Source organism: Hyla sarda, chromosome 7, assembly GCF_029499605.1.
Source record: "Hyla sarda isolate aHylSar1 chromosome 7, aHylSar1.hap1, whole genome shotgun sequence".
Classification (NCBI taxonomy): Eukaryota; Metazoa; Chordata; class Amphibia; order Anura; family Hylidae; genus Hyla; species Hyla sarda.
In genome coordinates, this window is record NC_079195.1 from 101,961,934 (window position 1) to 101,975,325 (window position 13,392).

At 41.1% G+C, this 13,392-nt stretch overlaps 1 protein-coding gene across 4 annotated transcripts in view; it reads left to right on the forward strand.

Annotated features, from left to right (window-relative positions):
• Positions 1–13,392, forward strand: part of LOC130282215 (solute carrier family 22 member 15-like) — a 418,635-nt gene that overhangs the window by 147,216 nt on the left and 258,027 nt on the right. For all 4 annotated transcript variants that reach the window (XM_056530237.1, XM_056530238.1, XM_056530240.1 and 1 more), the window contains exon 8: positions 9,487–9,572. In XM_056530237.1, coding sequence (XP_056386212.1) covers positions 9,487–9,572 — 86 coding nt within the window. The remainder of the gene's footprint in view (positions 1–9,486; positions 9,573–13,392) is intronic.

Below are 13,392 nucleotides of genomic sequence, written 5' to 3' on the forward strand. Positions count from 1 at the left end.
ACTTTGATTTGTCATGTGCAGTCTAAGCATGTGCCATGTTATCATAGGATGCTGAGAAAGCATTTTATCAGGTGGACTCTGGCTTTCCTTGAGGTGGGGAGTCCTAACTCATCTTGCCCTAGGCCCCTTATTGGAACAACGTATCTTTGCTCTTTATTCTTGTACTCAGCAGTGAATTATAATGGGGCATTATTGACCCCCTTGCTATAAAAATGGCACCAGGCAGAGCTCTCTCTTGTCCCTTTGATTGTATGTCCTGGCAATGGAGCAGCTATGACAAGCACTCTGGGGATGTGGGGAGATTCGGGGTATGCAGATCGAGAATTAGCTTGTTAAAGGTGCTACCTTTGCAGATGATGTTTTACTGTATGTTTCTAACCTGAGGACCTTCTTGTCAGCACTGCCTTTGGCTGAATACCGCAGTTTTAGTAACAAACTCAGTCTCTCCTAAAGTGTGGCTTTAGATGTCTCCTTGATTCCAAAAATTGTCCTCCCTCTTCCTTTACTTGGAAGGCAGCTTCCATCAAGTATTTTGTTTCATCCTCCTTCTTATAAGGTGTGGGTACGCTTAAAGTCTATTATGTTCCTTATTCAGCTCACAGCCCTTTCATGGGCTAGGTCAACCTATTAATAAGGGTCCCACTTTTGTCTGGCACAGATTGGTCTATAGGTATGTTTTTGTTACCTTGAGAAGGCTTAACTGTTATGTCCTAATGGTCCATTGACTTCCATTAGAGGCAACCTGGATTTCTCTCCAGGTCAGGTGTCACCTGACTTATTGGGTAGGCCTAAGGGGTCTGTCTTTCTGTTCTCCCAGGTCCTCCAGTCATCCTCGGTGAAGTCTCTATCCAAGTTATTAGGGGATACCCTCCCCAATCCCATTTAGTTATGGCAGTTTACCCAACTTAGTCACTTATACCACACATGGAGACACTCTTTAGATCTACATAGGAGTCCTCTTCCATTTGAGAGCCTCTGCATTGACAGGGATCCACATGGGCATCTGGTATTGGGTGATATAATCTATTCTTCTTCATGGTGTCTCGGAAAAGCTTCTGCCATATCGGGAGGGCTGGGCTGTACCTTTGGTATGCAGAACTGGAATAAGGCTCTATTGCTATGCCATAAGAACTTGGTCTCAGTTAAGATACAGGAGATGGTATTGGCCCCCAGTGTTGTTACACCAATACTTCGCTCAGGATATGTGCGGAAGGTGCGGTTCAGCCCAGCTGTCGCCTCATTTTCATTTTGTTTGCTCACTTCTTATGGTGTGGATTATGAGGACCAGAAAGATGCCTTTTTTGATACTCATGCTTCCCCATTTAAGCATATTGCTTGGCTTTACTTACCTTTTGTTTTGATCATTCTGCTCACTTTACCACTACCGCTTCCTCGTTTGGAATTCTGCCTTTAAACTGAAGACTCTATCTCTCCATAAATAAGGGGAATGTACATCTGATGTTTTGTCTTCATCATTTGCCACCCCCTGTCCTTGTTTTTTTTTTATTTTTTTTTTTTTTTGTTTTTGCTTTCTATAGCCCTATGTTGCTTAATAAAGCTTGTTTAACTATGAAAAGTTTGATAAAATGTCTTTATGTGGGTGTCACTATATAACAATTATTTGAATAAATCCATGAAAGAAAAGTTCCACCAACCTTGATAGAAGCCCCAGGCATTACCGCTATGAACATGAATCACAGGAAAGGTCAGTGAAACCGCACATCGGGCTGACATTGTTCTCCAGCCGGTTGTGCATGGTTATGAGAACATATTAGAAAGAGGTGTAAAAATTCAGGGCTAGACAATGGAAAGTTTTGTATCGGCTTCTGTACTTTTCTAACTACAGAATCACATTTGTATAAGCATCACATATTTTTGTCTTGTTTTTCTGCTGCTCAAGCTGGTCTCATTCTTTCTCCTGTCTTTAGGAAAGGTTTTTGCAAAAGTCCCTCACTGTTAATAACTCTTGTGCAGCATGAGAGCACGAACAGCATGTGCGGGAGGAGATGTGGAGCCTGTCAGTCAAGGTGTGATTACAAAGTGGAGGGCTTTATTGGTCCGTTCACAGGTTATTAACAAACACAGCGCGGCGCAGGATTCAATTGCTTGGCTGCTCCACTGCATCTTCCCTCTCCCCTCAGAGTCTTAAATGGTGCACAGCAGTGGGGAGTAAAGAAAAAACATCTCTCATCTAGTTTAAAAGACTTAGGGGACATATTATTTGACATTGTAGACTGCATGTTTTCACTACTTTTGCTTTGACATAGCTAAGGGTGCATTCACACCACCTTTTGTGCCTTTTGGATCCGGCAAGATAATTTCATAACCGCCTGCTGCTGTATTCCTGCCAGACCCCATTCAGTTCAGTGCAGTTTTCAGTCTGGCCAAAAGTCAGATACGGATGGAAATCAGCCCAACTGACCTTGCAAGCTAACTCAGTTTGGCTTATTGGATTGAATGGGGTACAGAACAGGTCCGGCAGGGATTCAGCAGAAAGTCGGTTTTAAAATTCTACCGCTGGATCTGGACCCTGGAGGCATAAAATCTGGGGGGGGATGCACCTTAGTAAGTTGGGGTCTTTGAACCCTGTGAGTCAACATTTCAAAAAACCTGCTTCCCCTTTTTCTACTATATATTGCAGTTTATGTTTTGTTCTCTCCTCCAAATAGTGTGTATCATTATAGGCGTTTTTATGTGTTTTTTTTTTCTCTTGCTTTTTCGGTTTTGGTTTTATTTTTATTTATTTATTTGTTTAACCTATACAGCTCTGTGGGAGGGAAAAACACCACAAAATTGCAAACAAAATTCCAGGGCCAGGGCATGCTGGGACCAGATGTACACTGCAGCACATTTAATTGTTCTACCAGTACCTTAGTACCTTTATTAGTGACATAACAGCTCTGTTCTTTCCTAGACCTGCATAACTTGACCAGCACTTAGACTCACTGAAACTTAGGTCAGTTTTACATGTGTGTATTGGAATTTATCCATAAGTGGATTTGTCATATGGATGCTTTTACATCTGTTTTTGTCTAGTAAATGCTGATGAGCGCCTTCTAAACTGGAAAATGAATTACACTTTTAAAAATGGATGATAAAATACATATCAATTATGGATGCATCCATATTTTAACCTCTCTTCATTGACTTCAATGGGTGTACTCCATCCGCAAAATGGATAATAGTAGCACAGTGCTGTGTTTTTAAAAAACACTAATGTTTTACAGCCATGTAACTATCCCTATAAATTAACATTAGCTCTTTATTACGGTCCTCGGAAAACAAATATAATACATGCACAAAATGTAAAAGTGGCCTTATAGCGTGTTATGTAGAGCAGAAGGCACTTTCTCTGTTCATGATATGTGATTCCCATTGGAATCATCAGAAAAGTGACTTCTGTAAGTCTTGGCGAGTCTGAGTGCTAGTCACATTGTAAAGGCCATGACTGAAAGAGCCAATAACTTTGCTAATAAGGGTACGGGTGAGAAAATGAAGTGCAGTGTACATCAAATTTGGGTAATGGACACTGGATGAAAAAGTTTGGGGAGTGCGTTCCTTTTTTTTGGCCTGTTTACAAAATGGGAAGTCAACTGTTTTGCTCATTCCTCTGTTGTTTCCCACTGGAAGATACATTGTGTCCCTATACATTGTGCATGTGGCGCTGTTGCCAATCATTGGCCTCAGTGGTCACATGTGGCACATGCTGGAAGAGACAAGAGACATGCTGATTGGCTGCAGCGACACAGTGTACAGGGACGTTGTCACAACAGTTCCGGCAGAGGAAACAAGCAGCAGTGATCTGTGGAGTTAGTATAGTTTATTGCTTTTATTTATTGTCACCTGTAGGCAACTTTTTAAAAATAAGAAACCAATTTTAAGACTGATCTTGTCAGCAGCCAACTGGTAAAAGTTCTGCCTATGATCCAACATCACTGCTTCTATTACCAGGAATTTAGAGCAATAGAGGTCAGGTTTTTTTCATTTATTTATTTTTCTCCCACAAATCTTGCAATCATTTAGTTGCAATATTTGCCCTGTTGTATTTATTTTTTTTTTTTTTTATGAACTGGGAGCACAATAAAATTCCAGAGCCTGCAAGATGTTTACATAAGCCAAGAATGTTTGAATATTATGGGATGTTAGTACTGCAATAAATTCCTGAATTTTTTTGTATGACCGCATTGCTTCCTATAAGAATATATAGAAGGGAAATAGATTGCAATGACAAGAGGCTGAATATCCAGTGTGATGGACAGGACAGAATTGGATATGACCCAGAAACAATAAAGTTCATATGTATAAATGTAAAAGCTGGTAGCTCATAGCAACCAATCTGATTACATTTCTTCTTGGTAAGTCAGGAGTTAAAAATGAACAGCACTTTCCCCCCCCCCCCCCTGAAGGAACGAGCTTGATATATTTTTTATATGTATCTTGTATATATGGAATCTCTTCAATTGAATCTGTTGTCAGAAAATGCCCTTTTTTTAAAGTCAGTTTTTGTTTTCTTCCCAATGGTTTTCTTTTTCTTACCATCTATATGGAATATTGCAGCTTGCACACTGGGGGCAGTGTCAGTAGGTATCTCATCATCAGTGGGCAGGATTGCAATGAAAGTTAACACCTTTATTCTACAGCTCGAGGCAGATCACACAATGACAATATATGGTAGTGATGGCTGAGCCCCCACTCCCTCTTGCTGGCAGAGTGACCTTTGCTTATATCACAGAGCATGCCCACTACATCATTCCCCCATGTACATCAGTGAGACTATTTTCTGTCATAGTTCAAATGCTGCTTAGAGCAATATATATATATATATATATATATATATATATATATATATATATATATATTTATAGTTGTTTATATATAAAATTTATAAGAGCGGTTCCAACTGTAATAATGTCTTGGGCTATTACCTTTTCTGCCAGAGACCAAGGAAACAGCAGAGAGTAAGATGCAGAAGAAAGTATTGACCTTCATTTGTGCAGTTTAGAAAAGGGCATACATGTTACAAATACTTATTGTAATGCATAATTATTGACCACAGCTCTTTTGAGTATCTCTTCCAGTGATACAAGTTAGTCACAAATTGCAGCAGAGTGGTATGGATTTTGGCGAAAGACCTTTTAAATTGGGCACTTAACGGTGTACAAAGGTTGGCAGAAATGTGTTGGCCAGGAGATCAGTCAGTGACAGCAGGTTCCAAAGCCTAGGGTGAGTGATGGACATCAAATGATGGGGAGGGCACAAATGTGTCTAACGTGGGCATAGGTAAGGAGCACATCACTGAAGACCTGACACTCCCTTTTTATTCTAGTTTGTAGAATTTGATCAACTTTTTAGAAATATGTGATGACTACAGTCCTGCAGATGAAGAAGTAAGTGAATAGGTGACAGATGTGAAGCCATGTGGTAATAAGATGGCATATGAGAAAAGCTTCATTTGCATCAAGTGCTCATCTAAAGTTTATTTTAAGTGCAAAACTTGTAGAAAATTTATTGAAAAATATAAACAGGTTAAAAATAAGAGGGGATAGAGTAGCTAACTGAGGCTTATTGCTGGCAGACATTGTGCATTAAAAGGAATTTATCATCAAAAAATGACCTATTGCTTATATCATGTTTTTATGTTAAACATGTTTTTAAATAATTTTTCATTTAGTAATTTTTCACATTTTCAATTTTTACTATTTTAAAATAATCTTAAAATGTTAGAGTTAAAGGTGACACAATCTATAGATAACAGTAGGTGATGGCCAAAGGTTAGTCTCCCTGCACAATCAACTCTGTACAGGTCACAGAGCATGAATACATGTAGAAACTTCCCCCTTAGAAGTGAATTGGGTCAGTTCCAAACTATTGATGCCTATATCCATTGGACTTGCTGTAAAGCATATCTGTAAATACTGTTAAAAGCATCACGGGCAAGATGGCTGCATGACTAAAAATAATCAAATAGAAAAAGATTAGAAAGAAAAAAACATATTTACAGCTCTGATCAGATACAAATAAGTCTTAGTGACATATTTCCTTTTAGGGCTCGTTCACACAAGTGGCAGATCTCCCACTGCAAGTTTGAAAAGGGGCGGGATCTCTGTGCGCTACCCGCAGCAGATTTTGGCCAGTGGAATCTTCACTGTTGAAAATCCGCCATAGACCCCATTGAAGTCAATAGGGTCTGTGGCAGATTTTCAACAGCGGAGATTCCGCTGGTAAAAATCTGCTGCAGGTAGCGCACAGAGATCCCGCCCCTTTTCAAACTTGCAGCGGGAGATCTGCTGCGAGTTTGAAAATAAATCTGCTTGTGTGAACGAGCCCTTAGAGTGTATTCACACACTAGATCTGCAGTGCATTTTAATTGTAATTTACAGTTGTATAGAAAAATTGTCTTGTAAAATCAGCAACTGCAGATTTTACAACTTCAAATCTATACCAGATTCAGCATGTGTGAATGCACCCTTAGAAATATATTCAACGGAGGCCACTGAACACATACAGAGGTACCAACAATTCACAACAATTTAACCCCCATAAGGGAGTTAACTAGAGCCTCTATACAAATGTCTTCAAAAAATAAAAACAACCTTTATTCAATATGGGGTAGAGGTGAATAAAAAAAAGCACTTAAAAACACTACCCCAATCACATCAGAATTATAATGTGTGTTTAAAACGATAGTCCCTATATAACCGGTGCACCATATTGCTGGTGCCCAATAGGAAGGTGTTGATCTGTACACTCTGCTCTATTATGACTGGCTGACCCAATTATTGTAGGCTCCAAACCAGTCTGTAAGAAGTCAATGCTCAGTGGATATTGAATATAGGGATTATCTAGTGATTTCTATGCATCCCCAAAACTAGTAAGTATTGCACTGTTCTTGCTGTGCACCACAGGACTAGTGCTTATTGGGTTTATTATACCCACTGTAATGTTTATCTAGAGATGCATCCACAAAGGTCACTTCTGATGTGTAGGGGAAGCAATTTAAAATGTCAGGCTGTCAGACCCCTTGCATCCTTAGGGCTCGTTCACACGAGCAGATTTATTTGTGGGTTTCCCGCTGCATGTTTGAAAGGTGGCGGGCTCTCCGCGGCTGTCCACACCAGATTTTCAGCTGTAGAATTTCCACTGCGGAATATCGACCACAGACCCTATTGACTTCAATGGGGCATACGGCGGATTTTCCGCATCCGAAATTCCGCAGCCGGAAATCTCCTGTGGACAGCCGCTGAGAGCCCGCCATCTTTCAAATACGCCTTAAGGGTATGTTCACACTTACTAAACATGTTGCGGATTTCCTGCTGCAGATTTTATTATTGATTTACTAGCTTAAAGTCCACAGCAGAAAGTCTCCATGATCATGCACTTATACCCGATCATGTGGTTAGGTAATAAGTTACTTTTAGCTGCACAAACCCTTTAAGGTTTTTTTATGGGGAGAATTGTTATTGTGCCACTTTGGCATTAGATGCTCATTAAGGATACTTTTATCCAAAATTTTTACTTGTGGACTTTTTTAAACTTGTCTTGTCTTTTTTAATCTAGTCTTTTTTTCGCCTAAATTTCATAATATCCAGTACATCTTACTGCCCTCAGGCTAGATTTCTATATGCCGTACATGATTGCTTATTTCGGCTTCATATAGACAAACTGCTTAGCTAAAGAAAAACACTGAAGGCTGGATCTGTGTGGATTAGAGGTGCGGTTATCTATAATTTTTACAGTGGTATGTGAGAGGCATATCATAGCACGTTCTATTGCAGCATTACATTATCAGAGGTTCTTTTAGTTGAGCTCTGTTCAGTTACTGCATACATTCATATTATTAATACCAGGCTTGGTTTGCAGTGCAGCTTTGGTGGTCTTGCTGCATGTGGGTTTTTATTTTTTACATTTTTAAAAAAAAATTTGTAAGGTTGAGGGCTTTTTGATAGATGATATATACATCGGATGTGCCATAAACGTCTAATCACTGAGATTACAAAAAAAAAAAAAGCAGCATGCTTTACCTGTCTGCATTTCCTATACTGTATTCTGTAATGGAGCGCAACTATCTGTGGACTCAGTAAGCCAAACTTCCAACTCTGACTTCAAACTTCAACTCCTTTATAAATGTACTCAACTTACTGTACTTAGAGTTAGGGATCGACCAATATTGTTTTTTTAGGACCGATACCGATAATCGGTGGAGGTTAGGGCCGATAGCCGATAACTTATACCGATATTCCGGTATAAGTTATCGGCTATTTATCCCCCCTCGACACCGCTGCAGATCATTGATTTAAAGCGGGCGCTTTAAATCAATGCACTGCAGTGGCTTTTGCGGTGCCATAGGCTGCCACCACCTGCTTCTCTCCCCTACTTGTCAGGGTGGTCCGGGCCATCCATCCTTCTTGTAGTGTCCGGCGGCATTCCGGGTGGAGGATGCACCGGTCCAGGCTGTCCTTCTTCTCCTGGTGTCATCTTCTCCACTCCGGGCAGGCTCCGGCCTAGTAGCGCAGCATAGACGATGCTGCGCAGTGACGCCCGTGCGCAGCGACGCACCTGACATCACGGCATAGCGGCGTCTATGCAGCGTACTAGGCCGGAGCCTGCCCGGAGTGGAGAAGAGGACCCCCGGAGAAGGACAGCCCTTACCGGTGCACCCTCCACCCGGAATGGCGCTGGACACTACAGGAAGGAAGGATGGATGGCTCGGACCACCCCCATTACGGGTCAGTTTATTTTTATTTTTTATATTGACTCGGAGGGTGGGGGAGGGGCCCGACCGGTATAGCAGTATGGGCAAAAATCCATACCGGTATACCGCCCAGCACTACGGTGGGGGGTGCGACGCGGTGGGTCTGGGGGGCGGTCGCGGTGCGGTGGGAGCGGGGCATTATCGGCTTATCGGCAAGGTAATTGCCGATACCGATAATGCCCAAAATCGTGATTATCGGCCGATAATATCGGCCATACATATAATCGGTCGACCCCTACTTAGAGTAATATCAGGCTTTTGATCTTGTATAAAACAAAATATTCAACAAACAATGCATTTATTTATGCTCTATTAATAATATATATTGTCATATTAAAATTTATCATTTTGAGTCAGTGCATCTCTACCAGCTGTACCTAAAACCAACTCCACGATCCTGCTGTGTATGCATGGCCATTTCTTCTCCATGAGTAAAGACTGGGCACCCTTTTTTTGTGATTGATGGGGAGACCCCACTGATCCAATTAGCAATGTAACCAGTAATAGCATTCATATATGTTTTGCATGTGAGGTCCTTTTTGTAAAGATAGGAGAGGAAGGAAGTAGTGGCAAAGCCACAAATACACTGTGTCTTAGATACCTCATTTTGGTTACCTTGATTTTCGTTACACATTTTGGCTATGTTGTTTAAAAGTTGTTGAATAATAAAAATCTAATGTTTTAGTGAGTTTTTTTTAGCTTGTTAATTGTTTTTTTTCTTTTTTGTATTTTAGGTCTGGAAGAAGAAAATCCACATCTGGTTTTCTAGTGTTTGCTGGACTTGCTTGTATATTTACAATGTTTTTACCAGACAATAACCGTAAGTAATTTTAAGCAAACCATTACCTCCTTAGAACAGTTAAAATAGAGAACATTAACAAATGGGTAGCTTTTAAATATATAAAATACGCCAAATATTACACATTGTACTCTATTGAGTAGATGGAGCCAAAGATCCACCAACAATGGCCTGAGACTGGCTGCTTTCTCTCCTAGGAATATTCATAAACACTTTGAAGGCTTATTGATTTCTGTCAGCTTTTGCTTTTATTGGTATGGTTCCACGTATGGTAACTACAGTAAGGGGGTGAAACCACTCCCATATGCGGGTGCTAAAAGCAGAGTGATCTTGCTTAATGCTGGTGAAACTGTAGTATTACACTGTGGGGCCATTGGTCACTACATGATGGTGTGGTTTTGTCTCCATGCAATAGTTGCATGGGACATAGTTCTATATTGTGCCTGTTATATGTAGTGAGAGAGGCAGCCTCTAAAGCAGTGTTTCCCAATCAGGGTGCCTCCAGGTGTTGCAAAACTACAGCTCCCAGAATGCCTGGACAGCCAAACGCATGTGGAGACACCCTGGTTGGGAAACACTGCTCTAAAGACTTACACACATTGCCGGGATATTTGGAAATTGTTAAGCGTTCCATACACATTAAAGCACAAAAATGGAATTCTGTACGTGACACTAAACATTAGGTCTGTGTAGCTGCACATTATATCATACAAAAAAATCCATTGGACCCCATCATTTGCTAGAATAGGCATCTCTGTCTTCCTTCCCGAACCACACTTCCATGATAAGTTAGGCTATGTTCAAACGCCAGAATTTTTGCATGGAATTCTGCATGAAAATTCTGCATGAATTTATAGTCAATGCACTTCAATGGGATTCTGCTTTCCCATTCATGAAAGCCTTAGAGTTTTCCTGTTGTTTCTTTCTTTCAGTACCATAGAGTATGAAGGGAGCAGCAGTACATGTGCCTGACTGTCACTCCATTCAGATTCTAATTCTAGATGTAAGACTGGGACAGCTCTAACATGTATCACCATGTATATTTGATGAATATTTTTGGTAGGAATAACCATTCAGCTTATGCAGTAATACTGTAAATCAGTTTCCATTGGCCATCTTTGCATGATGGGAGTCCAACTTAAGCCAGTAATTGGTTGAGTGGACCAATTTGTCCTGGAAGGTGGGTACTGGAGTGCTTAGCGGTAAGAGATGGGCTCTGTTTTGGAGATCGCAGTGGGCCTCAGTAATCACATCCGCCCGCAATCAGACACTTATCCCCTATTGTACAGATAAGGTATAAGGTTTTCATAACTGGAGTACACCTTTAAAGTGTTATTGTCATCAAAAGAAACTTTTGACATGTCGTGCAGATGTGGCAAAAAATTTGATCGGTCGGGGTCTGTACTCCCAAAGCTAGATATAGCCAGGTGAAACATGTGTGCTTTACTTTGCGAGAGTAAACCACGCTTCACTTAGATTTATCTACAGATCAGTGGAGCTCTCAGGACTGAAAGTGGTGCTTAGCTTTTGTAAAATAGAATCCTAACACTTCCCTCTGAACATGATTCACATCCCCTTAGCCTAGTTTTTACACCCAATTTTGTCATAATTTTCCCACCTATCTGACTGTCCTTGGCCAACCAAATAGTTAAATCCCTATATCTCAGGAATAGGAGGCATAGTAGAAACAAAGTAAAAGCACTTTAAGGATCGTGGCCCCCAAGGCTACAAAGTGGTTTAAGAAAACAAAATTATTTGGACTGACCACAAGTCTTCTTTAACTAATGTTAAAGACTAACATATTACAGGGAAATATATAATTTGGCTGCTCCATTTCCTCCCAGAGAAAGAGAAGCTTACTTTGAATATGCATAATGTCAGCTTGTGATCTCAGAAAGCATTTTATCTACCGTATTTTTCGCCATATAAGACGCTCCGGGATATAAGACGCACCCAATTTTAAAGGGTGAAAATCTAGAAGAAAAAAAAGATTCTGAACCTTCAACCTGCGAACCTCCAGATGTTGCAAAACTGCAACTCCCATGCCAGGAATTGTAGTTTTGCAACATCTGGAGGTCCGCAGGTTGAAGACCACTGGTATAGGAGGTAATACTCACCTGTCCCCGCCGCTCCGGACCCGTCACCGCTGCCCTGGATGTCGCCCTCCTTTGCTGTCGCCGCATCCCCGGGGTGTCCACGTCGCTCTGGAACATCTCTGCTGTTGGGTATCCTCGCTCTCCGTCGCCGCCATCATTGGATTGACGGGACGGCGGGAGCAACGACGTGATGACGACGGAGAGCGCGGCCATGCAGGGGATCCCGGCACGGTGCAGACACCAAGGAGGCAGGTAAGGTCCCTCCCGGTGTCCTGTAAGCTGTTCGCGACGCCGCGATTTCACCGCGGTGGTCCCGAACAGCCCGACTGAGCAGCCAGGTTAGTGCCACTTTCGCTTCAGACGTGGCGGTCAGCTTTTGTCGCCGCGTCTGAAGGGTTAATACAGGGCATCACCGCGATCGGTGATGTCCTGTATTAGCCGCGAGTCCTGGCCGTTGATGGCCACAGGGACCGCCGCGATAAGACAGGTTTTAATGTGTATTTGCCGTATAAGATGCACCAACTCCCCCCCAGTTTTGGGGAAGAAAAAGTGCGTCTTATACGGTGAAAAATATGGTATGTTCTCATGAAGGTGGAGGAGATTGTGGAGCACGCACATACACTAAACATTCTACTTCTGACAAACTTGCAAGAGTTGACTCCAGCACATCAGACTTCACCTTTTTATCTACATATATATGTGCCCTGGGAATATGCACAGAAACTGCACATCTGGTCTAGGCTATTTAGTACATCATTCAGCTTAATATCCTATGCAGTGTACTTTAGATGTTGGCCATCAAGCCTTCATAGAGCTCATGTCACATTTTTACTTTGTAAGCTTTTATAGATGTGTTAAATTTTGCAGCATAAACCTTTCTTAGTATTCATGTGATGACTGATGGCAAAGCTGTGATATTGAGATGGATAATACTGAGCAGTTAGTTCAAATCGTTCTTAATTTAATTTAGAGTGAATTAAAGAGAAATTTTCGGTAAAGATAAAGTATGTTCTTGAAAGAGGATCAGGCTTCCTTCATATGCATAACCACAAACTGGAACAGTTGCTCAGATATTATTTACTTCACAGAATTCATCTCTTATTCTATTACTGAAATGAAAGGCTGTCCTCATTAAAAATGGGATTTTTTTCTCAAACGGAGTAGAATCTGTTTTTTTCTCCTTTCATAATAAAATTGTAACTGTATTATTGCAATCTGGACAGTGCTACTTTCAAGGTCATACCACTTTTATTACTTTGTATCATTAATAGGAAAATTCAGTCAAACTGATCTTCTCTTAACACATGGGAAGACGGTAAAGTTTGTGAAGAGCTTCTGAATTCTTACTGAATTCTTAAGTGCCCAATTTAGTATAACATGGGAATCTTAATGTGGAAAAGGCTGCTGTATAAGGACATACCCTAAAGAGGTTGACAGGTATTGCTCTGGTCTGAGAGTTGCTGTTGGAAGAGAGATTTAAAGACAGGATATATCTACTGTGCAGAGTGATTCTGGGGAGTTGGAGTGACTCTGTATAGTGCAAGAACATTTGTGTGAGTAATTACACTTGCACCTAGTGGGATCACATTTATTTTCTCTACTCTGCCTCTAAGATTGGTCTTAGTTTAGCAGTCATTTCTGAGCTTGCTCTGGTCTGATAGTTGCTGTTGGTAGAGAGGCTGCTGAAAGACCGTTTTAAAAGACGGGTTTGAAAGCAGGAGTTTGAGATCGCTGTGTTACTTTCC